General features: G+C 43.7%; 1 protein-coding gene across 3 annotated transcripts in view; it reads right to left on the reverse strand.

The window, feature by feature from the left end:
* The window catches only part of LOC137432927 (uncharacterized protein C05D11.1), a 199,295-nt gene that overhangs the window by 21,873 nt on the left and 150,345 nt on the right, over positions 1-27,077 (reverse strand). For all 3 annotated transcript variants that reach the window (XR_010985599.2, XM_068125243.2, XM_068125244.2), the window contains 5 exons: positions 17,835-18,014; positions 12,841-12,943; positions 12,567-12,697; positions 8,971-9,151; positions 5,808-5,893 (listed from right to left, as the gene is read on the reverse strand). Coding sequence is in view for 2 of the 3 variants with exons in the window: in XM_068125243.2 (XP_067981344.2) it covers positions 5,808-5,893; positions 8,971-9,151; positions 12,567-12,697; positions 12,841-12,943; positions 17,835-18,014 (681 nt within the window). In the remaining variant the exon portion in view is untranslated. The remainder of the gene's footprint in view (positions 1-5,807; positions 5,894-8,970; positions 9,152-12,566; positions 12,698-12,840; positions 12,944-17,834; positions 18,015-27,077) is intronic.

The raw sequence follows: 27,077 nt of genomic DNA on the forward strand, positions 1-27,077 counted from the left end.
GCCTGCGGTGAGTGAGTGAAAGGCCCTCGGTGTTGACTACATCGCAGGAGATTCCAATGATTCTGAAAGCTTTGGCCTCAAAAGCGTGAAGCCGAGCAAGGTGTGAGGCAGGAGCACCAGCCCAGAGGGGGGAACAGTATTCCATTGAGCTGCGGATGAAAGCCTTGTATGTGGTGAGGAGCTCAGGTGTGCCAAGGAAGGACTTCGCACGACGGAGGATGCCCAGTCGGCGACTGGCTTTGGAGGCCAGCTTGGAAATGTGGTTTTCCCAAGAAAGATCATGGCAGATAGTGAGACCCAAAAGCTTGAGCGACAGAACTTCTTGGAGAGGATTGTTGAGAAAGTAGATGGGAGGGTTGTCCAGTCGGTCCTTTCGGAGAGACATTGTAAGAGTGTGAGATTTGTCAGGATTGAAAGACATGTTCCACTTGTTTGACCAGTCTGTGATTTTGTCCAGGTCTGCAGAGAGTGAGGAGGCTGCAGACTGCCGATCTGAGGGATGAGGAATGGAGCGACAGAGAGTAGAGTCGTCAGCAAAGAGATAGAGAGGATTTTCAAGAGAGTCAGAGAGATCATTGATGAAGACCAGAAAAAGCACAGGGCCCAGAACACTACCTTGGGGAACTCCAGCCTGAACAGGAAGAGGAGATGAGAGAAACCCATTCAGGGCCACACGTTGACTACGACCAGAGAGGAAGTCCGCCAGCCATGCGTGGAGATTTCCATGGATACCAAAGGAGGAGAGTTTGGTGAGCATAGCAGGGTGCCAGACCGTATCGAAGGCAAGTGAAATGTCAAGGGAGACAGCTCTAATTTCCTGTTTGGCGTTGAGGACCTCAATCCATTGTTGAGAAAGCAGAAGCAGCATGTCCAGAGTAGAGTGACCAGGTCTGAAACCAAATTGATGATCAGAGATCAAGCCATTGGAGAAGAGGAAAGATTTAATATCTGAAGCAATGATGGATTCCATGACTTTGCTGATAATTGGGAGAAGGCTGATTGGTCTGTAGTTGCTGGGATCTGTTTTTGCACCTTTTTTGTGCAAAGCGGTGATGTTGGCTGATTTCCAAGCAGATGGCAGATGACCTTGAGCAAAAGAGAGGGTGAAGAGAACAGAAAGAGGGAGTGAAAGATCTCCAAACATTTTCCTACATGCCTCCTGCGCCTTTGCTACCTCTTTCTTTGCAGCCTTCCTGGCTGCCTTATAACTTTCATGCTCTGCTGTTTCTGCTCCCGTACCCTTCGCCTTCTGCCACTCCCTGAACTTCTTCCTCTTCTCGTCAATCCTCTTTCCAACTTCATCATCCCACCACCATGTTTCCGAGTGCCTCGGTGGTCCTTTTGTCCATCCACATACCTCAACAACGGCTCCCAACAGACTAGCTTTCATTGACATCCAACCACTTTCAAGCTCAACCACATCATCCTCGACCCTACTCAGCCTCTCTTTTAGTGCCTCCCTTACTGTCACCTCTTTCAACCTCCACACCTTCATTCTCTGTTGGTACTTCACCCGCCGAGCTCTCCTCGCACCTTTCACCCTTACGTCGCAGACAACCAAGTGCTGCTGTGAAACAGCCTCCTCCCCCGGGATCACCTTTGTGTCCCGGAGGTGCCCCCTATCTCGCCTACGCACCATCAGGTAGTCAACGGTTGTCGTCGACCCACCTGACGTGTATGTAACAAGCTTATTATCCTCTTTCTGGAACTGAGTATTACAAATCAACAAATCAACTCCATCAGCAAACTCCAAAATCCTTTCACCTTCTCCATTTCTCACACCATATCCATAACCCACATGAACTCTGTCAAAACCATCCATACTCCTTCCCACATGTCCATTTAGGTCTCCTCGTACCACAACAACTTCCTCATCTTTCACCTTTTCCATCAGCTTCTCTATTGCACACCAGAACTTGTCCTTCTCTTCATCGCTGCGACCAACCTGCGGAGCATATCCCGAGATGACGTTCACCAAGAACTTTCCAATCATCATTTTCACCATCATCAACCTATCAGTCACTCTAGTCACACTCACCACACTGTCTACAAACTCCTCAGAAAACAGGACACCAACACCATTCACGCCCTCCAGGCACCCTTGCCACACAAACTTGTATTTCTGTCCCTGCCTACCCGTCACCATTCTCACACCACTTCCCTTCCATCTTGTCTCTTGCACACAACATATGTCCACTCTTCTTCTGACCAATACTTCCACCACTTCTCCTGATCTCCCTGTCATTGTCCCTACATTCCATGTCCCAAACCTCAGAAACCGATCTCCACTTCGGGCTGTACCCTGCCCACATGTAGTTGTAATTGTCATGGTTCTCTTTTTGAGGCAATGTTTTATGGCCGGATGCCCTTCCTGACGCCAACCCTCTTAGTCGCCTCTTACGACACGCAGGGATACGGCGTACCTATTCTTATCCAGGGTACACACTGGGAAACGTTTAAAACATGGAAATTCTGGGGGGGGGGGGGGGGGCGGCGTCAGTCAATACGCGTCAGCGTCAGTATCACGGCTGCGGTTTAAACATATTTAAATAAATATTTAAACAAAACCATGAAAAACAATTTGGGAAAAGTCTCTAAGTGAGAACGTGGATTTGAGAAAGCAGGAGCAGAGGTGGAAGAACAAACGAACTATAGGGGGCGGGCAGAAGTCGAGACGAGGAGGCCGCACGAGACACCAGGCCGCACGAGGGGCAAACAAAGAAACGACTAATTACACACAAATTTGCAACAACTACAAAACCAAAACCAAATAGAAACACACAATAACACATACACAACAAAATACGCAGCGGAAATTTGACAAAGAAACGAACGGGAAAACACTCAAACTTGTTTATCACAGAGAGAAAAAAGATGTACAGTGTGTGTGTGTGTGTGTGTGTGTGTGTGTGTGTGTGTGTGTGTGTGTGTGTGTGTGTGTATTTTTATATATATATATATATACTGTATATATATATAGTGCTCTCTCCTCAGAGGTAATTGAGCAAATACAAATTTAAAACAAATATGTAAAATTTATGTTTATTCAAGTTGTAACGAGAATGGCACTTGGTAGAGCACATATCATCTCCACCAGGCTCACCAGATTACAGTAAGCATCACGCTGACAGGCTAGATCTGCATCCGGACCTGAACCAAAATCTAATCGGATTGTTCTGGTCACCCGACCAATTCATCCACCTCGTTTTGTCATAACTCATCCACAACTTTTTAAAATATCGTGCAATTTTTTCGTTTTGGGCCATATCTCTCAATGGTGAAGAATCACTTACAAGAATTAATAAAAACCTCGTATCTGGATTCGGATTCAGATGTTCACCAAAATCTAATTGATTCGTCCTTGCCACACACCCAACCTGTCCACAACCACCAAATTTCGTCTGAATCCGTCCACAGCTTTTTCAGATATCCTGTTCACAGACAGACGGGGTAAAAACAAAACCTCCGCCCACCTTCTGTGCTGGTGGTGGAGGTAAATATTGCTGTTGATGGTAGGAAGGCTTTATTGCCATTTTCAAAAGGATAAATAGTGTTCATTGCGAAGGCTAGTGTCTCTCTGCGTCAGCGGACAAGGGGGACAATGGATGGAATCAACAGAACATTGATCAAAGGATGTTAACCACCATGTAAAGCAAGCAGAAGTTGATGTTTCAGCCAATAATCCTTCATGAAAGCAAAAAAAAAAGAATAAACAGAAAAAAGTTTTTCCTTCGACGAAGAATTGACGCCAAAAACTTCAGCTTCTTGCTTGCCACGGTTATTAGTTTTCTTCAATCAACATTCTGTTGATTCCATCCATGGCCGTTTTTTGATTGGGATACATATGTTTGACAACACCATAAATGTATAGGGATGGTCTAAGTTAGCCCATATTTTTCATTTTAGATTATATTTTGAATTAAATATTTATTTAACAAAAAACTAGAATGAGCAATCAAAGATTGCAAACCCTAACTAGGACTTGTTTTGTGTGGTTTTATAGTATGTATTTTTTAGACGTACTTGCATTCTAATTGTACATACTTTGTAGAGGTATTCGGATGAAAAAAGATAACGTGTATTACTGGCTACCACTAGGTGGTGTTTGTGGACAAACAAACAAGGTAGAAAGTAGTTGACCTTTTGGCCGATGTTGACCTCAAAATCAAGAGGTTTCTTGCTTATGAGCAAATCCACCGTTTGGTGAAGTTTTGTGCGGATCGGTGTAAAATTGCGACTTGTACGCGATTGACAAACAGACAGACAGACAAACAAGAAAGATGTCGTGCAGAGCACAATACTTGTCAAATCAATAAAACAAATTTGACCTCAAAAATAATTGGTGGTTGAATTCAGTGAACTGATATGCAAATCCTCTTTAAAATTTCAGGGTCGATCCCATGAAAAATTTGACAAAATTGTTGACGTTTGGTCCATGTCAAACTTTTGACCTCAAGAAATCAATAACACACACGACCAACAATATACTACAAAAATCTTCACTTTTCACACCCAACAAACAGACAGAATCACAGACCAGACCAAGAAATATATTTGCGAATCTTCAATTTTGCAAGAAACAGACAGACTGACCCAAATGCAATACCCTTTCCTCTGGTGAATAAAAAAAGGTAAAACATTTATTCAACAAACAAACTAAAAAATCGTAGAAAGTTTGTGGTAGGATTGTGGCATCATCTGTAAACTGCTGTGCAAAGCATTCTGGGAATTCCCGAGATCAGCATTGTGCAATGACGTTTGGTGAACAATAATGTCAAAGCAACTGAATCGGTGATGAGGGTCTCTCATGCAGAAGTACATTTGAGTTCAGCAGGATGTTCAAAAGTGGACATAAACAGAACAGGATGAATTTGAACAACAAAGTGAAGGTTGACCAAGAATGTGCAAAAACAACACATATGGGCAAATGGTAATGTGAAGAACAGTGTGAGATGACAATGAACATCCCTCATAAAATACAAAACAAAACGTAAAAAATAAATAAATAAATATAACCATGCCATACACAAGCAAATAAAAGCAAAATTAACTTCATTTATCCATTCATTTTCATTTATCGAAAAATGCAATAATAATGTCCCCTTACAATTGTGAATTCAATGATGTTTATTTAATTTCTCCATCTGAGCTCAACACACCAAAGCAACCGAATCTGATACCACCTGTTTAATTTTTCCAAATCAAAGGCTGATGCATACGATTCGCTGCATTATTTAATACCAATAAGTCCAATACAATTTAATACCAATATTATTTAATACTACAGGATGAACAACAAGCAACCGTGTCTGCGTATCTGCCCATTGTCGTGGGATTGTTTTACTTTGGGTACTTTTACCTTACGTTGGTACTGTCGTTTCTGCGCATTGTCGTGGGATTGTTTACCAACTTCCTTCCTGAAAGTCCTTGCAGTGTCCTTGTGTTTTATACTTCTCCCATTCCTCCCCCCACCCCCCTTTCCCACGCCTCCTCCCCCCAAGCCCTCCCACAGATCTCCCGATGTCCCTGCTCTCAAATGTTGTGTTTGTGTGCTTCCCCTTCACTCCCCATCTTGTCTACCGCTACCCTTATTATATGTTTTGTGTGTCTGTTTGATTTTTTTTTGTGTGATAAATGTCAGCTCTTTCATGAGCCTCGATCCTGTATACAAAAAAAAACAAACTCACATAGCCCACAATTCTGACGATCAAAAACTGTGAAATCCACGTATTGGATGTGCAAATAAATCATGCACTTCAATCATTCGTTCTTTTGAACGACAACATAATGCAAAGAAGAACTCGTACCTCTGACGGCTCTTTCTGCAGTCGCTCGAGCAACTTCAAAAGGAAGTGCTGCTGCCTCACCATGCCAGTGGTCACATGATTGCTCTCTGCAAACAGTATCACTCATTAGTATGCAAGTGAAGTTTTGCAGTTGAAAGAATAGTTCCAAGGAAGAGATTGGCTAAAACAGGTTTTCCAATAGTTGTGCCATCTCCAGCATTACTTAAATTAGGAGTGATGCGTCTCTGCATGAAAGAAATTTGAAACAGTTTCTCACTATTGTTGTTGTCTGGCAATCGTTTTGGCAGAAAATCATTTAATATCGAAGCAAAGGAGACCAAACCATGGCTGCTATTATCTCTCCATAAGCCCTGATTCCGAGGACATTAATCATTTCACAGTTTAGCATAATACAGTGTTAGAATATTATATTCATTCACTCAATTTGAGGCAAGATTAGCATGTAAACAGCATTGCTGTTATAGTGGTGGTTACGAAGCTTTAAAAACTTTACTTATTCAGGGTTTTCTACATTTGTGAAAGGAAGATTCTGAAACAAATCGGTGTCTTCAGAAAACGTAGTGAGGCACAACCATTAAGGCTGCGGGCATGGGAATCACTGAGGCCCCCAAAGGGTAAAAAGGCCTTAGATGCTCGTAAATATATTTAGAGCCATGTTGGGTGCACTTAGAGATCAAAGTGCCTTGATTAAAGTTGCATTTTCCTTTTGAAATCCAACGTTTGTTGTTATTCTTCAAAATTTGTTCTTCCGCACCGTGCTTACAAGCCATGTGACACTTATGCGAGATAGCACTTGCTGATCCGTATAATAGCTTCAGGCTGTAGCGGTTCCCGCTGAATGTACACAATCGCCTTGCACCTGCCAGGACGCGGCCGGGGCGCGATCGCCATGCCGGGCTCGTCCGGACGGGCCCAGACGCGCCTCTCCTGGACATGCCCGGACTCGCTGTTCCCGGGGACGCCCGAACCTCCCGGGCACGCCCGAACCTCCCGGGCACGCCCAGTCTCGTCTTTCCCGGGCATGCCCGCTATCGCCTTTCCAGGGCTCGCCCAGAGCGCTCGGGCACGCCCAGCCTCGACTTGCCAGGCCGCGTCCAGGACGCCCGGGCATGTCCAGACTCGCCTTTTCAGGACTCGCCCTTGACACCCGGGCATGCCCGGTCTCGGTTTTCCCGGGCAAACGCCCCGGCATAAATGTGTATATATATTGCTGCCCGATAAACGGGCTTTTCAGAATACCTGAGCTGTTTTGTTTCAATAAAGCAACTCGGACGAATTCCGTCTTTGGTCGCGTCAATTCTTTCGACTCGCGTTGGAGCGCAGCTCCTTCAAGGCCACCTTTTTATTGGATAATGGCTTTGATTCCATGCACATGTGCAACTGCATGCCAGGTTTTGCAAGAACTGACCATTTTATTCATTTAGGAGTGTGTGACTCATTATCTGATGCTCAGAAGGGGGAGGGAAGGGAAAATATTCCTCCATATGTTGGATATATGGGATGTTCAAAATAATTGGTATACAGTTAAGGCTCGTGGAAGGACTAGTACACTGGCCTGATCAGGATGTAACTGGCGAAAAAGGAACAGTAGGGAGAAGGTGGGGGAGGGGGAGGCGAGATTAAAGAAAACTAATAAGGAAGCTATTCGGCAAGTTCCTCAAGTTACACCTCTTTATCTTGCGATGAACTTGTGGACATATGCATAAAGGATGGGTGATGGGATGGAATTTGTTGGAAGATGACAAACATAATAAATGGAAACAACAACAATCATCAGCAACCCCCTCCAAGTGAAACCGCCGAAATCCAGAACCACTGCTTATCTACACTCATTATTCCTCTCTTTCCCCGCCTGTGGAACTTCCTTCCGTACTTTCTTCAATCTAAATCTTCCCTCTGGGTCTCCAAGCCAACTGATCACTACCATCTTAGGTCATCTCCCAACCAAAGCCGTGATCTGTTTTACACCGTTAACCCACCCCCACTCCTCTAAAAATTATGCTTATGTATCCATCTTGTCCCCCCCCCCCCCCCCCCCTTGTTTTCTCCCATACCCCTCATCGTTGCCTGTGTCTCTCGTTTGCCCGTCTTCGTCTACCTTCTCCCTCTGCCACACAACAACATGCATTTTAAGGCCATTTTCCCTGCTAGAGCGGGGGTTAGCCTTGGGGTCCCAATGACAATCTTCTCCATTTTGCCCTATTTTCTGCATCTCCCCTTGTTAACCCCCTTGCCCGCATTTCTTCGTCCACCATCTTTAGCCAAGTCTTTCTCGGTCTTCCCCGTCCTCTACTTCCTTCTACATTCATTTCCATCACTCTTCTCAACCAGTCACTTTCATCCTTTACTCAACACGTGACCAAACCATCTCAAACTGTTTCTCTTCACAGCATCAATCACAAAAAAACATCCATCTCAACTCCCTCTGCCATGCTATTGCCATTTCTCCTTTCTCCTGCTGTTCCCTTTGTTATGTTATGTCCTTGCTCTTCCACAAGCCCAGAGCAGTAGAGCATGCATTAATAAACATCCTTGCTACATTTGGGTTTGACGCACAAACCGGCAGAATGCTGTGGCGTCATTCGGCATAACGGACACTAACAAAATACTACTTTTGACTGGGCTGAATGGAACATAAGGAGGAGGCAAGTAAATGTAAATGCCATAAATAGAATTGTAGGATATTGTGAGTTATGTCAATGACGTTTAGTGACGAGGCACAAAATTGTGAGAGGAGATAAGGAACCGGACAGATGGGAAAGAAATTCGTGTTATTTATACAGATTTCCTGTTAAATATATTTAAAAGATTATATGCTTAGAATATTAAAAGCAACAGCTTATTACTCCCGCCAGGGAGTAACGCATTCGATCGTGTCCGTCCGTGTGTGTGTGTGTGTTCGTATGTTCGTGAACAAGATATCTGGAAAAGTTCTGAACGGATTTGGATGAAAGTTGGTGGGATGATTGCCCTTGGGATAAGGAAGAATTCATTAGTTTTTGGTGAAGCTCAGGATATTATTCCGGATCCAGGAATTTTTTGAAGGATTTTTTTTACCATTGAAAGATAGGGCTCAGCAGCAGCCACCCACGGCGGGAGTATGCGCTCTACTGAGTGGCGTTCTAGTCTTAGATATTAAAATGCTTGCAGCAACGTCTCTTACCACTATTGAAGTTGAGCTCTTTTATGATTGTTGTGGCCACAGCACAACCTTCTTGCTTCAGACATGGGATTTCGTTGAGGATTTTTGTGACTACCATTCGCACCCGTTCAGGCACAATCACAACCTGATGCAGGAGTTCATTTAACCACTGCACACCTTTCAGATACTTGTCCATCTCTACCTGCCGTACAAAGAAAAAACAAGGTCACACACAAGGAACTTTGACGCAGGAGGAGTCCATGTTGGCCCAACAAACCTGCGCTATATCAACACCACGTTAATTAAATCGGATGGTTCATAAACTTGAATTGACTGGGGAGGAGGAGGTGTGGAGGAGTGTGGATAAAAACAGTGGGGCAGGCACAGACATCACCAGGTTGTTACAACACTTTCAACTGCAGTGCTGCTAATTTACCGCTGGCCTCATTTTTCACGCCACTTGCAAGTAATCTTAATAAAACCGGTACGGCACTTGGTAGAGCGCATTCCTCCGCCAAGCTGAACAGTTTACGTCTTGTATCCCACCGATTGGCCGGATCTGCATCGAGACCTGAACCAAAATCGAATCAGCTTGTTCTTGTCACCTACACAACTCATCCACAAAGTTTCGTCAAAAATCCGTCAAATTAGTCAGGTTCACTATGTTTTTTCGTTCAAATTTTTTGGAGATTAGCAAAACTATACATTTTTGGAATATTCAGAGCATGAGGAATCCAAAAATTAATGTTGGCATTTGCGTAGACACCTTTGCGAAAATAACACAGCACAGTGATGAAGATCTGTAAAAGCATATTCCTGAACGGTATGGACCTAGTAGATCCTGTGAAAAGGACTTATAGTTCAATCTGATACTAACAAGGCTGCTTTCTTGCTTTATAAACCCATACCTATACTTCAAAGGTCTTGCAATATCATGTATTATGTAATACAGTTATATCACAAATACAAAGACAATGGCTTTCAATTACCTTTGTTTGTTGCTTTTCTATAATCCTGAGCACTATATTGAGGCCTTTATTGAATTCCTTGACCCAGAAAACATAGGATTAGCATATTTAATTAAGTTTCTAGGTTGACTCGAAGCCGAGATAGCGCAAAATGTGTATTTTATGGCGGACATTTTGAAAATCCAAAATGGCGGCCATACAGGTATCTGTGCAAATGCCAACATTGATTTTCGGATTCTCCATGCTCTGAAGATTCCAAAAATGTACAGGTTTGCTAATCTCCAAAAATTTTGAATGAAATTATATTTGTTAACATAGTGAACCTGACTACATAACTTTTTGAGATATCATGCTATTGTAGCGGTTACCGCTGGGTATACACAATCGCCTTGCACCTACCGAGGACGCGGCCAGGGAGCGATCACCATGCCGGGCTCGTCCAGGCCACCCGGACAGGCCCAGACGCGCCTCTCCTCGGGCATGCCCGGACTCGCCGTTCCCAGGCTCGCCCGAGCCGCCCGGTCTCGTCTTTCCCAGGCATGCCCAGACTCGCCGTTCCAGGGCTCGCCCAGGACACCCGGGCATGCCCGCTCTCGCCTTTCCAGGGCTCGCCCAGGACGCCCGGGCATGTCCAGACTCGCCTTTCCAGGACTTGCCCAGGACACCCGGGCACGCCCAGCCTCGCCTTTCCAGGGCTCGCCTAGGACGCCCGGGCATGCCCGCTCTCGCCTTTCCAGGGCTCGCCCAGGACGCCCGGGCATGTCCAGACTCGCCTTTCCAGGGCTCGCCCAGGACGCCCGGGCATGCCCAGTCTCGCCTTTCCCGGGCAAATGCTCCGGCATGATGTGTATATATATTGTTGCCCGATAAACGGGCTTGACAGAGTGTGCTGGGTTCTGTACGAATAAACATGCTTTGAACTCAACCAAATGGCCTCGTTCTCTCGCCGTCCACGACTCCTAAACTATATATCGTTTTTGGCCCTATCTCTCAAGAGTGAAGAATCATTTAATAAATTTTTACATCATGATCCGGATCTGGATCTTCAGCAAAATCGAATCAATTTGTCCTTGTCCTTAGCCTGGTGTTGGGCTAGCGGCTAGGGTGCCAGCTTAGGATCCGAGGATCCTGGGTTCGAAGCCCGGTCGATCGCTGAATTAACGCCAGGGGGGTTGACTCAGCCTGTCATCCTTCCGAGGTCGGCAAATTGAGCATCAGTTCACTGGTAATTCCCTGTTTGTCGTAAAAGGCGACAAAAAGGGTGGGCGGCAGGAAGGGCATCCAGCCGTAAAACATTGCTTCAAAAAGGGGACCAAAAAACAACAACAACCACGGTGCCCGAAAAAGGCCAACCCCCGCTTTGCGGGGAAAAATGGCCTCTAAAGGTGTTTGTTTTTTTTTGGTTTTTACACTGCCGCCGACCTGTCCACAACTTTTTGAGATATCCTGCTCACAGACAAACAGGAGTGTAAACATAACCTTCAGCCATATTCGTTGGCGGAGCTAATGAAATCCAAAAGGCATATATGAGAAACTGAAAACAGGTTCCTCTTGTCCAGCATTTGAGCCATCATGGAGATGCATATCATTTAAATGGATGCGATAATTAAATGGACAGATGGAAAAATCACAGCTGTCTCTTCCCCCTACCGCTCAATACTACCTGCATCTGTTGATTGTCCGTCTGTCAATTTTGTCCCACGGCCTTGCTGTCTTCCACGAACCTTGACTTTGAATACAAAATTAAATAAATAATGTCGAAACATTCCACACAGGAAATCTAGGTTGCCCAAAATGATGGGAAACTGACTCTGGTCAAGCAGCCAAAAGACGAAATGACGAACTTTATTTTTACAATGAAAACCATTTTCTGGTAAGAATATAGCATGGAGCAGCGAGGCTCCAAATCGGAGCCGTCTTGGTTAAGAAATAATGAGACCATCGGAACCACTGTACTCGTGCACTTAATTCAGCATTTTGTGTATTCCTAACTTTTCCACCGTTAAAAGAGAATGTCTTTTTTTTTTCTTTCTTTTTTTGTATACAGAATCGAGGCTCGTAAAAGAGCTAACATTTATCACAAAAAAAGAAAAAATCAAACAGACAAACAAAATATATAAAAAGAGGGAGCGGTAGACAAGATGGGGAGAGAAGGGGAAGCACACAAACACATTTGAGAGCAGGGACATCGGGAGATGTGTGGGAGGGAGAGGGATTGGGGTGAGGAGGTGTGGGAAGGGGGGGGGGGAGAAGTATAAAACACAAGGACACCAAGGACCTCCAGGAAAGAAGTCGGTATTTCAAAAAAGTGAATTTGGGGTGAAATTTGCGGGTTCATGGTTCATGTCTACATTTTCAAAATCAAGATTTGTCTACATTTCAAAACCTACATCAAAATCAATGTTCATGTCTACATTTCATTAAAAATGTGTACAGCAATGCTTTGCTAATACACCACAAAATTGGATAAACCCACCTAAATGCTTCCTCAAATTGTTGCTCCACATGCCTCTGCCAATTAAATACAATAATTCTCACATCATTTTGCTCCATCTGCTTTTACGTGGATGTTTATAAATGGAAGGCAAAGAGTAATGCAGCGAAGTTAGAAATGTATGCATCGTCATGCATGTGTGAGAAGTCTCTCACCTTCAGGATAAAACACAGCAGCTGGCCATGTATTCCACAGCGAAAGCGGCTACCCTTAATCCCCAGCGAGGCGCACGATTTGACCGTATCAGCTGCCAGCTGTCTGATCACCTCCGTGTGAGAAACAATATCTGCACATTGCACAATGGCAAAAATCCATATGGAGTTAGGACTGAGGTGGTGAACAACACTAGACCACCTGGCGTCAAGGTAACCAGAACCAGATGGCCGACGCTTGAGCTTGTAAAGCGGAGAATGAAACATCAAAGCTCACCACCATCACGCATAACGGGCGATTCGAACACAATTTCAGAGTAGAGGGTGAGGTAAGGCTTGAGGTGAGCAGGTACAGCCGACGTGTCCAACATAGCAATTATCTGTGTAAAGATTGGAAAATGAAATATATGATTCAAAATCAAGCACATTTGTTAAAAAATTAATAGGTATCCAAAAGGCATGCAGATACTGCAATCATTGCACAATAGGTATATCAAAAAGAATCCCTCAGGTGCATATCAAAAGCGTGTACATACTTCATTATGGGTATACAAAGGTTAAATGCATTATCCACACCTGCATTCTATAGCACGTGATAAAAGACAAATGGAGCCCCCCATACACCCATCCCTTCTCATCTATCGAAATTCCTGGTAAGCGCTCGTTCTGTCCAAACCTGCCTGCTAAAGCCAACCAAAGCCCTCGGAAAGAGAGCCACTGGCTTCTGCTTGTCAATCACCCAGCAGACAGAGGAATGCAAGCCACACGTTACGATATCTTCAGACCTCAACGCAAATCCTCAGCGTTAGCCCAGAGCAAAGGTATAACGGCTTAAACATCAAATGATATGATGTAAAAAAATAAATAAAAGTATTCACTGCAAATATGTTATAGTGAGTCTTGCATCTGCAGTCCACCAGTCATAACTTATTTATTCGTCAACAATAGTCAATAAAAAGTAGAAAACCGATTGGTTTAATAAAGAAAACTCCAAGTGCGAATACTTTATGATTTATGTAACGAGGTCCTGTACCGTTTCCATGGTGCCATTTTGTGCGGTGAACTGTGATAACATCACGTTTCAAAAACGGCCTGACTTTGAGAGTCGAAGCTTGCAGGCCTGATATTTGATGAAAAATGAGAGGCCTCGGAGGAGAGGGCCAATGTAAATCTGCCTACAAGAATGTGGAACGCCAAGTAAACCTCGCACAGCCATCCACAAACGAAAGTCGTGCACTTGAGGAAGCAAATAAATACATGTTGGAGGACAACCGATAATTCAATTGCTATTTTGGAAAGAAATGAAATAGAGCAAAAAAATAAAATAATGATGATGATCAAAATAACTTGATAACAAAATAACTTGATCAAAACATCTTCTCCCCATTATACATACATCTTGCAGGTAATATTTGAAAGTTATTATTAAATAATGTTCATTCAATCTATTGAATTGCCTCCCAAAAGCCAAACTTTATTATTACCTGGCAGTATAAGTGAATGGTTAAAAAGAGAAACATCAATAAAACGGAGAACGGCACTCGGTAGAGAGAATACCTCCGCCAAGCGGAGCAGTTTACATTTTGTATCCCACTATTAGACCAGATTTGGATTCGGACCTGAACCAAAACCGAATCAGCTTTTTCTTGTCACCAAAACAACTCGTCCACCAATTTTTATTACAACCCATCCACAACCTTATGAAATACAACAACAACACAACATGCATTTTAAGGCCATTTTCCCTGCCAGAGCGGGGGTTAGCCTTGTGGTCCCCATGACAATCTTCCCCATTTTCCCCTATTTTCTGCATCTCTCCTTGTTAACCCCCTTGCCCGCATTTCTTCTTCCACCATCTTTAGCCAAGTCTTTCTCGGTTTTCCCCGTCCTCTACTTCCTTCTACATTCATTTCCATCACTCTTCTCAACCAGTCACTTTCATCCTTCCTCAACACATGACCAAACCATCTCAACCTGTTCCTCTTCACAGGCTCTATTCCCATCATCTTTCGCAATTCATCATTTGTCTTCCTCTCTCTCAACGATACTCCGCACATCCACCGAACCATTCGCATTTCCACCCTTTCCAGCCTTCGTTGCTGCTCTACATTCATTACCCATGTCTCGCTCCCATAAATCATAACACTTCTCACACATGCAGCATACACCTTTCCCTTCAGCTTCAACGACACTCCCCTCCTCATCAGCACGCCACTCAGTTCCCGAAACGTCTTCCATGCACATCTCACTCTTGCAACCATTGCCGAGTCTGATCCACCTTCTCCATTCAGCATGTCTCCGAGGTAGCAAAATGTTTTCACACCTTCCAGCTTCACACCGTCTCCAAGATCCAACTCAACATTTCCTCCATCTGCAGCTCCCTCTGTGAACACCTTACATTTGAATGTAGCTGCCACACTGGTTACTGACCCTCTCAGACCACTACATTTTTGATGAACCCACTCAGCGCACATTGTACATTGAATGGAGTTCACTCCGACACCCTTCCTGCACACAGCACATGGCCACTTCCCAGTTCTTTCCACCTCACCACATGCTTTACCACTTGCCATCACCTTCGTCTTTCCTATATTCACCTTCAGACCTTTTGTCTCTATACATTCATTCCACTTGTTCATCTTTTCCTTCAGTCCATCCATACTTTCCGGAATCAACACCAGATCATCTGCATACAACAAGTCCCATGGTAAACCCTCCTTTACGTTCTGAGCCAGCACCTCCATCACAGCTACAAATAGTAGTGGACTTAGTACCGACCCCTGATGCACTCCCACCTTCACCTCAAACTCACCACTGTTCCCGTCCTTCATCCTTACAGCTGTGCGCGCTCTTTTGTACATTGCCATCACTACTCTGATCAACCATTCCTCCACTCCTAACTTCCTCAATGCCCATGTCAATACTTCGCGTGGAACCCTATCGAATGCTTTCTCCAGATCAACAAACCCAAGAAACAACTTCTTCCTCTTCTCCATGTACCTCTCCTGCAACTGCCTCACAATAAAGAGCGCGTCTGTCGTTCCTTTTCCTGGCATAAATCCAAACTGCATTTCGTCGATCTTCACCTTCTTCCTCATCCTCCTCTCCAACACCCTTTCCAATACCTTAATTCCATGCTATAATAACTTATCGCTTGGTATGAGCCACACTCCAGAGGGTCACCTTTCCCCTTGTATAGAGGGACGAGGGTACTCAGTTCCCAATCCACTGGAATGCGGCCTTCTTTCACCACCAGATTACAGATCTCTGTCATTTTCTTCACACCCCAAATTCCTGCTGCCTTCAACATATCTCCCACAACTCCCGTCCGCCCTCCTGCTTTTCTACTCTTCATTGCTTTTATCGCTTCCTCAACTTCCTTCTCAGTTATCTTCTCTGCCGGTCCTAAAACTGGGTTACTCTCTATGTTGCCATCCCATTCATTCTCTGTATTCAACAGCATTTCCACATATCTTTTCCATCTTCCTTTAATTCCATCTGGGTCCACAACGATTTGTCCCACTTCATCCTTCAAGCAACTCACCCCCATCACATCACACCTCTCTTTCGCTATCTGCTTTGCAATCAAGAATACCGCTCTCTGACCCTCTTCCGAATCCAAGCTTTCTCCGAACATTTTCCTACATGCCTCCTGTGCCTTTGCTACCTCTTTCTTTGCAGCCTTCTTGGCTGCCTTATAACTTTCATGCTCTGCTTTTTCTGCTCCCGTACCCTTCACCTTCTGCCACTCCTTGAACTTCTTCCTCTTCTCGTCAATCCTCTTTCCAACTTCATCATCCCACCACCATGTTTCCGAGCGCCTCGGTGGTCCTTTTGTCCATCCACATACCTCACCAACGGCTCCCAACAGACAAGCTTTCATTGACATCCAACCACTTTCAAGCTCAACCACATCATCCTCGACCCTACTCAGCCTCTCTTTTAATGCCTCCCTTACTGTCACCTCTTTCAACCTCCACACCTTCATTCTCGGTTGGTACTTCACCCGCCGAGCTCTCCTCGCACCTTTCACCCTTACGTCGCAGACAACCAAGTGGTGCTGTGAAACAGCCTCCTCCCCCGGAATCACCTTTGTGTCCCGGAGGTGCCCCCTATCTCGCCTACGCACCATCAGGTAGTCAACGGTTGTCGTCGACCCACCTGACGTGTATGTAACAAGCTTATTATCCTCTTTCTGGAACTGAGTATTACAAATCAACAAATCAGCTCCATCAGCAAACTCCAAAATCCTTTCACCTTCTCCATTTCTCACACCATATCCGTAACCCCCATGAACTCCGTCAAAACCATCCATACTCCTTCCCACATGTCCATTTAGGTCTCCTCCTACCACAACAACTTCCTCATCTTTCACCTTTTCCATCAGCTTCTCTATCGCACACCAGAACTTGTCCTTCTCTTCATCGCTTCGACCAACCTGCGGAGCATATCCCGAGATGACGTTCACCAAGAGCTTTCCAATCATCATTTTCACCATCATCAACCTATCACTCACTCTAGTCACACTCACCACACTGTCTACAAACTCCTCAGAAAACAGGACACCAACACTATTCACGCCCTCCAGGCACCCTTGCCACACAAACTTGTATTTCTGTCCCTGCCTACCCTTCACCATTCTCACACCACTTCCCTTCCATCTTGTCTCTTGCACACAACATATGTCCACTCTTCTTCTGACCAATACTTCCACCACTTCTCCTGATCTCCCTGTCATTGTCCCTACATTCCATGTGCCAAACCTCAGAAACCGATCTCCACTTCGGGCTGTACCCTGCTCACATGTAATTGTAATTGTCATGGTTCTCTTTTTGAGGCAATGTTTTTATGGCCGGATGCCCTTCCTGACGCCAACCCTCAACATACATACACACATACATACATATATGTGTACATATACAATATACCTTGTAAGAAGGTGAAAAAAACAAAAACAAGAAGGTATGCAATTGTATGCAATTTAAGTCGAAAAATAACTTGGCAGCTTCTCCTAAAGGTTTGCGTCATGAAATCAGAATGCAGTTGTCAGAAAATCACTGCAAGGTGTCTGAAGCCATTTGACACAATACATGAAAAGCAAACATCCCGTTCATGAAGGATGAGTGGACAGGTGCTCTAAGTAACGACAGAAACAGCAGGCCAACATGCCGTCAGCGGTGGAAGGAGTCAGCTTATGGCATGTACAGGCAAGAGGCTCCAAAGGCTAAGGAAGGTGCATGGGGTTGGAGTTAGGGCAAAGGTAACACGAACCTGAACAAAGATGGAGTGAATGTGATCAACTTGGGTGGGAAAAGGAACATCGGTCAAGCTGAAGTTGTCATTTTGCTCTTTGTCTTCCAGCATGGTTGAGTACCGCTGTATGGGATGAAAGTAGATGCTGTCTGTGCTGGGAATGCAGAAGCAGCCCAGAAGCTCTCGTGGAGACTCACGCTGCACAAGATAAAATTACAAATGTTGGAAGGATATTAAAAAGACACAGAAATTACAATTACATTAAATGTACCTGATTTTACTTGGCAGATAAATTTGTTTTTAGAAAAACAATCAGTTCTTCCATGAGCGATGAGCCTCAATCACAGGAAAAACAACGAATAAAAAACATCGTTTGAAATGTGCTGTCATTGTCAAATGTGCAACTTGGCTTTTGGTGCTCTAGACCACAAATAGAGATTTACCGCACACCCCACTTCGCCCTGCCCCACACCCCACCTCATCCTCCTCACCCTGCCCCACCTCACCATGCCCCACACCCTACCTCCTCCTCTTCCTCCTCGCCTTCTCTCCCCTCATCCCTCATCCGTCCCAGGAATATGTACTATATATATCAACGTGCAAATTTATAGTAATTTCATTCCAATCAAAAGTAAACATTTGTTAAAGCCTTTATGTCCCAGATTTGCTACAGTTTTTGATGTTATTTTTCTTCTTCTAATAAATGCCGCTCCCCTCTCATCACCCATCCACAATGAATGTATACACTACTAATCAAAATAGACCATAGGCCAAGCCCCAAAATTATGCTTAGTTTTTGAGTTCCGTGATCTACACCTGAGAAGTACTTACTTATGTTAGGTATTGAGTAACTTATGTTAGTGTGTTAGGTATGTTAAATAGGTGTGCATTAAACATAAATTACATGTTCCCACGTTTGAAATTTGCACATTAAAGTAGAAATGTTAAAAACAAAGGAAAAGTTAAATCCCGTTGTTAAGGACGTTCCTTTCCCTCGCAACGGCGATATTCATACTTCTTTATCGTTTTCTTGAGAACTAAAATTGAATGGTCAAGCAAACTGGTAATTGTGCAGTTCACCAAATGATAGAAGATTTAATTCTGTGAATTTTTTTATATAAAAAAAATCATTGTGATGGTCGTTGCTATGGGAAAAATGTCCCTAGCAACCATTTCTGGTGAAACACATAAATTGAATCAGTAAGTTAAGTAAATATTTAGACTCGAGATAGAAGTTTTGAATGGACAAGTAATCCTCGTACCCTACCAACCATGCATATTCTTGTATTTATAATGAACAAAAGATATTGTGTACTAATCACCCAAATATTGCATTATGTCTGTTCAGTCCACTCCCTCTTTTTGATAAAATGCATAACTATATATACACAGTCCAACACACACAGATCTTGTGCTTTCATTTTTAAGATCACCATTTACTTGTTACTGTTACATTTTGCTACATTTAACACACACAAACAACCCCCGTCCCACACACACACACACATATATCAATCATACAAAAAACTCAGATATTGTTGGTTTTATTTTAAAATGTTATTCTCTCTATCTCTCACTCTCTGCTACCATTCCCTTTTCTCTCTTAAGCTACATGTATGTATGTCTTAATCTAAAACTGTACTAAATATAATCAAAAGTTACTCAAGAGATACCATTCATGTAACGTTTATATATAAGCTCATTGCTGACGCATACCAGTTTCTCAGTCGTTTCTGACATTAGAACTGTGTGTGTGTGCTGGCACTAGAACTGCCACTTTAAAACTGCTGGCAGTGATGACCGGTTTACTCGCACCCACTTTTGATACAACCCCACTTTTGATACAACCCCACTTTTGATACAACCCCACTTTTGATACAACCCCACTTTCATTGGACATGCTTTGACACAACCCCCTTGGATACAACCCCGACACACATACACACCCCCCACCCCCACACGCACACCCTCCACACACACACACACACACACACACACACACACACATCCCCCCACACACACACATCCACCTCCCTCCCCCCCCCACACACACACACACATTCCCCCTACCACCCCCCCCTCCCCCACATATACACACACACACAAACACACGCACACATCCCCCCACCCCCCCTCCGCACGCACACCCCAACCCCCCCTCCCACACACACATATCCACCCCCCCCCCCCCCCCCCCCCCCCCACACACACACACACACATCCAGTTAAAGTGCCAGTAGGGACAACATCGAGTTGTTCTTCCGCCAACATGAGCTCTAAATGGAATCTTTGGATAGCTTTGGCAGCAATGGCACCTTCTCTGGTATTCAAGTCCTTCCACTGATGGACACATTCGCAAAATTTTCTCCAGCTAACATCCGAAAAACTAATGTTTGTCTGCAGATTGGTCCACCAAATGCATGCAGCACTCCATGTCGCGTCGTACTACGCGTAGATTTACTCGCTCTTTGTTACATTGCGTTACAACGACACCCACTGTACGACGACTGTGATTGGCTTGTTTTGGTGGAGCCCCTGTTAAAAGCGCTATGATTGGCCAATTAAGAACTAAGCTGACGTCATCACTTCCCTGAGATCGTCGGCTGCAAGAGAAATTTTAGCGTCCCTTCCTTCAGATTTCTGTCAAATACACGTATATTTTGAAGATGGGAACATTAATAGACATACTTATAAATATACTCGAGGATCATTAAAGGTCAAATTAAGTACTTCTCTCTTGCAGATCAGGGAAAGTAGGAATTTTGGGGCTCAGCCCATGGTCTAATAAGTGATATACAGGACATTATCTCGTATAAAACGATTCCACACAACAATTATAATGTTGTTGTTTTTTTAACTAATGGCTATTCCTAATGCATGAAATTACAATTTCAAAGGAAGTTATAAATAACATTATTCTACAACAGCTGATACTCAACTTTATTTTAATAGCAAATGTTAAAATAGTTGGACACCTTAAATAAGAACTTCAGTGATTTGTTTCTGATACACTAATTTCCCAACTGCCGAAGCCATGAGTTGGTCTCCGTTCTTCATCAAGGTTTTGACCACTTTTACCCACAACTCCAAACAATGGCTGCACACCATTGGCCATGGGTATACACACCATTAGGTCGATGACCTATGGTGTGTTCAGTTTGTCAAAGTGGCAATGCAACATCACTTTCTAATTCTCTACCTGCAGCTTATAGATTTACCTGTAGGTGTTTGCATCCTGTTTCGGCACTTTCATCTATCCTTATTCAAACGTGTAATTCAAAATACCTCTGTCTGCATAAGTAAAAACACCTCTACACTGGAAATCATGGGGCAGGAACATTGTATTGTAAAGGGTGGGAACTTATGTGGGAACCCCTCTGGAACACTGTATTAGGGTGGGGACCCCTCTCCCACCTAGAGCAACGTTATACATGATACACATTTACATAGAGAATTGGCGCCCCAATCCCCCCCCCCCCCCCCTACCCATGACCACCGACAAAGATCATTAGAATGGCATTCTTCGACGTTGCGACATCGACTGATATCTGATCTCAAGTATCACATTTTTACCTGCCTTGACCTCTGACGCCAAAATCTAAAGAGTTCAAATTTTCAGCATAATATATACTTGTGCCAAGGTTGGTCAAAATCACATCACTGGTTCACAATTCAGCTCAGTAACAGAATTTTTACCTTTGCAAGATAGCTGACCTTTGACCGATTGATGCCATAATCTAACCAGTTTATCTTTGCATCATGATACACAGTTGTACCAAGTTTGACTTAGATCCCTTCTTAAGTTAGCACGGTAACGAAAACCTATCACGGATGCACGGACAGCCGGATGGACAACCCGAAAACACAATGGCTCCGGCGACTTAATCTAATTGGGGCCATGCTGATCCAATGGAGCAAGTCTGTATGTAATTATCCCAGAACTGTCGGAGTAACACGACACACACACACACACACACACACACACACACACACACACACACACACACACACACACACACACACACACACATAGACTTCCGTGAATTATAGTAAAGATTAATTATCCATAATCACACATTCAATTATGCAGGGAGTTCTCGATTATCGGTTGTTTCAGTATATCGTTGCTGATTAATTTACACTTTTCTGATATAAATAGGTAGAGAACTACCTTTAGAGGCCATTTTTCCCCGCAGAGCAGAGGTTGGCCTTTTTTGGGCACCATGGTCCCCTTTATGAAGCAATGTTTTAAGGCCGGATGCCCTTCCTGCCACCAACCATGTTGGTCACCTCTTGCGACACACAAGGAATTACCAGTGAACTGGTACTCAATTTGCCGACCTCGGAAGGATGACAGGTTGAGTCAACCCCCCTGGTGTTAATTCAGCGATCGACCGGGATTCAAACCCAGGATCCTGGGATCCCAAGCCGGCACCCTAACCGCTAAGAGTCTAAGCCAACACCAGACTTTGATATCAATAGGTATGTTTCAGTAAAATAATGAAAAAGGAAATAAATAAATAAAACGGAAGCTCTGTCTCTCTCGCTCTCTCGCTCTCTCTGCTATGTACAGTATTGTTATGCCGCCATCTTTATTGAACTTGTGTGACCAGCTTCATTTTATTCACTTTCGGTCATGTATATATTTTCCTCCTAATACATTAATGAGTGTCAACTGATCTCAAGCGAGACTAGTTAGTGCCTCTGTGAGTAAGAGGAAATGCAGTGTAATCACCTTGCAGACTAAATTAGATGTGTTGAAGCGGTTCATCGTGCATATAGCTGCCGTCATTGGGATACACGTGACGAATGTGAGGACAATCCGGGTAATCAAGGGTAAAGTTGGGAGCCGCTTGGCAGTGCCATGTGCCACTGGGTGCCTCGAGGAATGTACACACTCGTAGTTTGGTGATGGAGAATATGGAACATTTATCGTCAGTCTGGATCGAAGACCAAAAAAAACCGTTATGTGCCAATAAGTTTGCTTGCGATCGAGGCTAAAGTCTGCACTTTATTTAACGAACTGAAGGGCGAACGAGGTGAGTCAAGTCAAAGTGAAACTTTTAACATGAACAGAGGCTGCTTTGAACAGTTGAAGCAGTGCAGTAACCTTCATAACATCAAGATGACTGGCGAGGCAGTTTTTGATACCTTCATTTTACTTTATTCATTGTTAAAATATCTTGTATAACTTGTCTAAGAGGGAAACAAAATTTCTCAGTAACGCATAGAGGACGTATGCCTCCCAAGTCGTGCTGTTAGCTAGATTCAAAATCCCGTCTCGGAACCGTCTCGATAAATTTTCAATTTTCATAACGGGATCTCGGATCGGCTCGGTTCCCGACAAAGTAAAAAAAAAAAAAAAAAAAAAAATAAATAAATAAATAAATAAATAAATAATAAGGCTTCAAAATAATGGAATTTCATTACAATATATAAACAACAATGAAAAAAATTCATTTCTGATGTTGAGTACTTAAATTCCGACTTAGCTTCCATTTACCGGGATGAAATAAAATACACCGCCTACATGCAGATGATCGGCCACCGACGGGACCGGGTTATCTCATTACAGTTTGTATTGTCGTGTAATTTCTTGCTCGGAATGTCAGAGAGAGGGAGAAAATGTTTCTGCCCAGGCATATTCGAGTCCCGGTTGGAGTTTCATTATCATTTTGGGAGTTGTGATCGCCAAGGGGCTCGCTCCCCCCCCCCCCCCCCCGTTCCCCTCCCCTCCCCCGCCCGGCAATGCCGGGTACTTCTGCTAGTAAATTATAAAGCAGGCGGTGTAGTGATCACCCCCCCCCCCCTCTTTATTTTGACTCTGTGACTAAAGTAAACGTAATCAACTTATCAGGCCTAAAGTGGAGATAAGATAACCAAAATACTTTCACATTCAAACCGTCAAACCAAACCCCGAGGGATTCTTACAATTTATAGATTTAGCGTTGCAATTAAACATAAACGTTCATCAAAAACTCATTTCATAAAACTACATAATGTATTGTACTTGTATTAATACATTGTGTGTAGAATAATCCGTTATAAACGTGTTTTTAATCTAAATAAACATCGTCCCTCCATTCACGGAGCCTCGAGCGAATCCCTCGATATTAATGTGCAAAAGACCATAGCAACCACATTCCGTAACTCGTCTCCAAGGACGGGCACGTGACCGCAGCGTAGCGGGGCGAGGCGGAATGATACAGCGGAAGGATTCAACGGTTTAAATAAAGCAGCGACGCGGCGGATTTTCATTGGGACCTTTATCCTGATTTCGTTACCTCCGCCACCAAAGGTAGATGGAGGTTATGTTTTCACTCCTGTCTGTTTGTCCGTTTGTTTGTGAACACAATATCTCAAAAAGTTGTGGACGGATTCGGACGAAATTTTGTGGAGATGCAGCGTGTGTGACAAGGACGACATGATTAGATGTTGGTGAAGATCCGGATTCGGAATTCGGATTCGTTTGCAGTGCATTGTTTGTTGACGAGGGGAAAATCCTGGAACAGTGAGTTTACTTTATCCATCATCGTTTGTGTCAGTTCAGCTGCACTTGCGAAAAATGATGCTTGTGCAGAAGCAGAGTAATGAAAGCAAGGCTCAATAAATGCCTCTATTATGGAAAATATCTGCAAGAAGTTGGAATTTTAACCGGGATTTTTTTACCGAGAAATTGCGTCAATCAATTTATCTCGGGACCGTCCCGAGACCGTCTCGAAAGCCGAAACCGCCGGGATTTCGTCCCGGTCTCGGCTCGGTTGACAGCCCTACTCCCAAGATAACGATACATACAGTATCACAAAAATGTAGGTTCTTCGATAGATGTATGTCAAATTGCCAGATGGTGGATCGTCCAAACTCGAGTTTATGAACAAGCTAAAAGACAAAACGATGCACAAATTGCACCACATTCAAAACATCACTAAAGACCCACCTGTTCAACGCTGCATTCAACATTCAACCCACAGCATTTAACCCCTGACTATCTCTTCTCCTTCTCCCTCCTTTTGCTTTAAATATTTCCCTATTGATTCTTGTCTTGTCTTTTTGATTCTTGTCTTATATATACTAGGGCATGCCCGTACTATATATAAGCTAGGACGTGCCCGTACGTGGGTGCCCGTTCCTTGCCAAAAAAAACAAACAAAAAAACATGAATGGTTTGGTCCATTCGCAACGACCACAGAACCCCCCCCTCTATTTACATGCAATGGTTTGGTCCAAAGCGAACGGTTTGGTCCATTCGATGTGATTCGATGATTCGATGTGAATGGTTTGGTCCATTCGCAACGACCACAGAACCCCCCCCCTCTATTTACATGAATGGTTTGGTCCATTCGCAAAGCCAAAGCGAACGACCACAGAACCCCCCCCTCTATTTACATGAATGGTTTGGTCCATTCGCAAAGCCAAAGCGAACGACCACAGAACCCCCCCCCCCTCTATTTACATGAATGGTTTGGTCCATTCGCAACGGCAAAGCGAACGGCGAACGGCTAAATTGCCATAGCTCGGTAAGTACTTGTCCGATTAATTTCAAACCTTGAAAAGGCACATCCTCGGGTCCCCAGCAATATACCTGGCAAGTTTCAAGTATATCGGACCGGTACTTGTCGAGAAACAGCGGTCACAGACAAACAGACAAACGTACAAACGTACAAACGTACAGACAGAGATTACTGGAATTATAGATAGATGCCGTATATCGCTGCTGTTTGTTTTCTTGATTCTTGTCTTTTTGCAATTGTTGTTTTCATGTATTGTTATGCATTATGTTTTCCACTCTGTCAAAGCGCCTTTGGGCTTCTGGAAAAGCGCTATACAAAATAAATGAATTATTATTATTATTATTAAATAAACCGACAAGGCACTGCACAAAGCAAAAGGTGAGTGGTTCTTCCCTCCCCCCTCTCTCTCTCTCTCTCTCGTCTACTCTGCTTTCTCATTCATATACACTCAGCTCACAAACATCCCCAAAAGCTCCTCTCTCAGAAACCACTTCTAACATGAGATTTATTATACATTGAGACATCAAAAACTAGAACGGCACTCTTCGACGTCACCTGATATGCCTCCGCCCACATTATTACATCATTATAATACTTATATTATTACCCACGCCAGAGGAGAGGGTATTGCATTTGAGTCCGTTTGTCTGTCTGTTTCATTGTCCGCACAGAATAAATATGATTTTCTCTGCAACCGTTGGTCCGATCGACAGTAAATTTTCACCATATGTGCAACTCCACCTGTAGAATGTTTTAATGATAAGCATGACGTTATAGGTCACGTGGTTCGGCCGCCATCTTGGAAAAACCGAAAAACGGTGCACCTCGATATCTCCGAAAGAGCTGCATATAAAAAATTGAGACATGGCTCATTGTAAAGACCTCTCCATGGGGAATGAAATATGTTAATGATTATGTCAGAGGTGCCTCCATTATGACGTCATAATTCGACAAGTACAAAACTTCATCCGATCAAGATGAAATTCATTGAGCATAATCTAGGAATAAATTAGTTTAGAAAAAAATTTATGATGACGTCATCAGTCACGTGGTTCGGCCGCCATATTTGTTTTAACACAAAAGCCTTAAAAACCACTGAAAATACATCCTGGCGAGGGTTTCCAATCTGTGATTACTCTTTTTCTTGTTTAATTTGATTTAAATCCATTCAGCTGTGGGCAAGTTAGCACATTTTTACCTGACATTACCTCTGACCTATTGACCCCAACATTTAATAATTTAATGTTTACATCATTGTACATACATATACCAAGTATTAATTTAAATCCCTTCAGCTGTTCACAAGTTCTTATATTTTTACCTGACCTCTGACCTTTGACCTCTTGACCCCAAAGTCTAATCAGTTCATATTTACATCATTCTACATAAGTGCACCAAATTTGGTAAGAATCGTCAACCCTCGACTCTGATTCTGCAACTGGACCTGACGGCATCAGCCCACGGGTCCTAAAATCCTGCTCTGCCGCTCTATCTCACCCTCTCTCTGTTCTCTTCACCCTCTCTTTTGCTCAAGGTCAACTGCCATCTGCTTGGAAATCAGCCAACATCACCGCCTTGCACAAAAAAGGTGCAAAAACAGATCCTAGCAACTACAGACCAATCAGCCTTCTCCCAATTATCAGCAAAGTCATGGAATCCATCATTGCTTTGGATATGAAATCTTTCCTCTTCTCCAATGGCTTGATCTCTGATCATCAATTTGGTTTCAGACCAGGTCACTCTACTCTGG

The sequence above is a fragment of the Myxine glutinosa genome, chromosome 8, assembly GCF_964187855.1.
Source record: "Myxine glutinosa chromosome 8, kmMyxGlut1.1, whole genome shotgun sequence".
Taxonomy (NCBI): Eukaryota; Metazoa; Chordata; class Myxini; order Myxiniformes; family Myxinidae; genus Myxine; species Myxine glutinosa.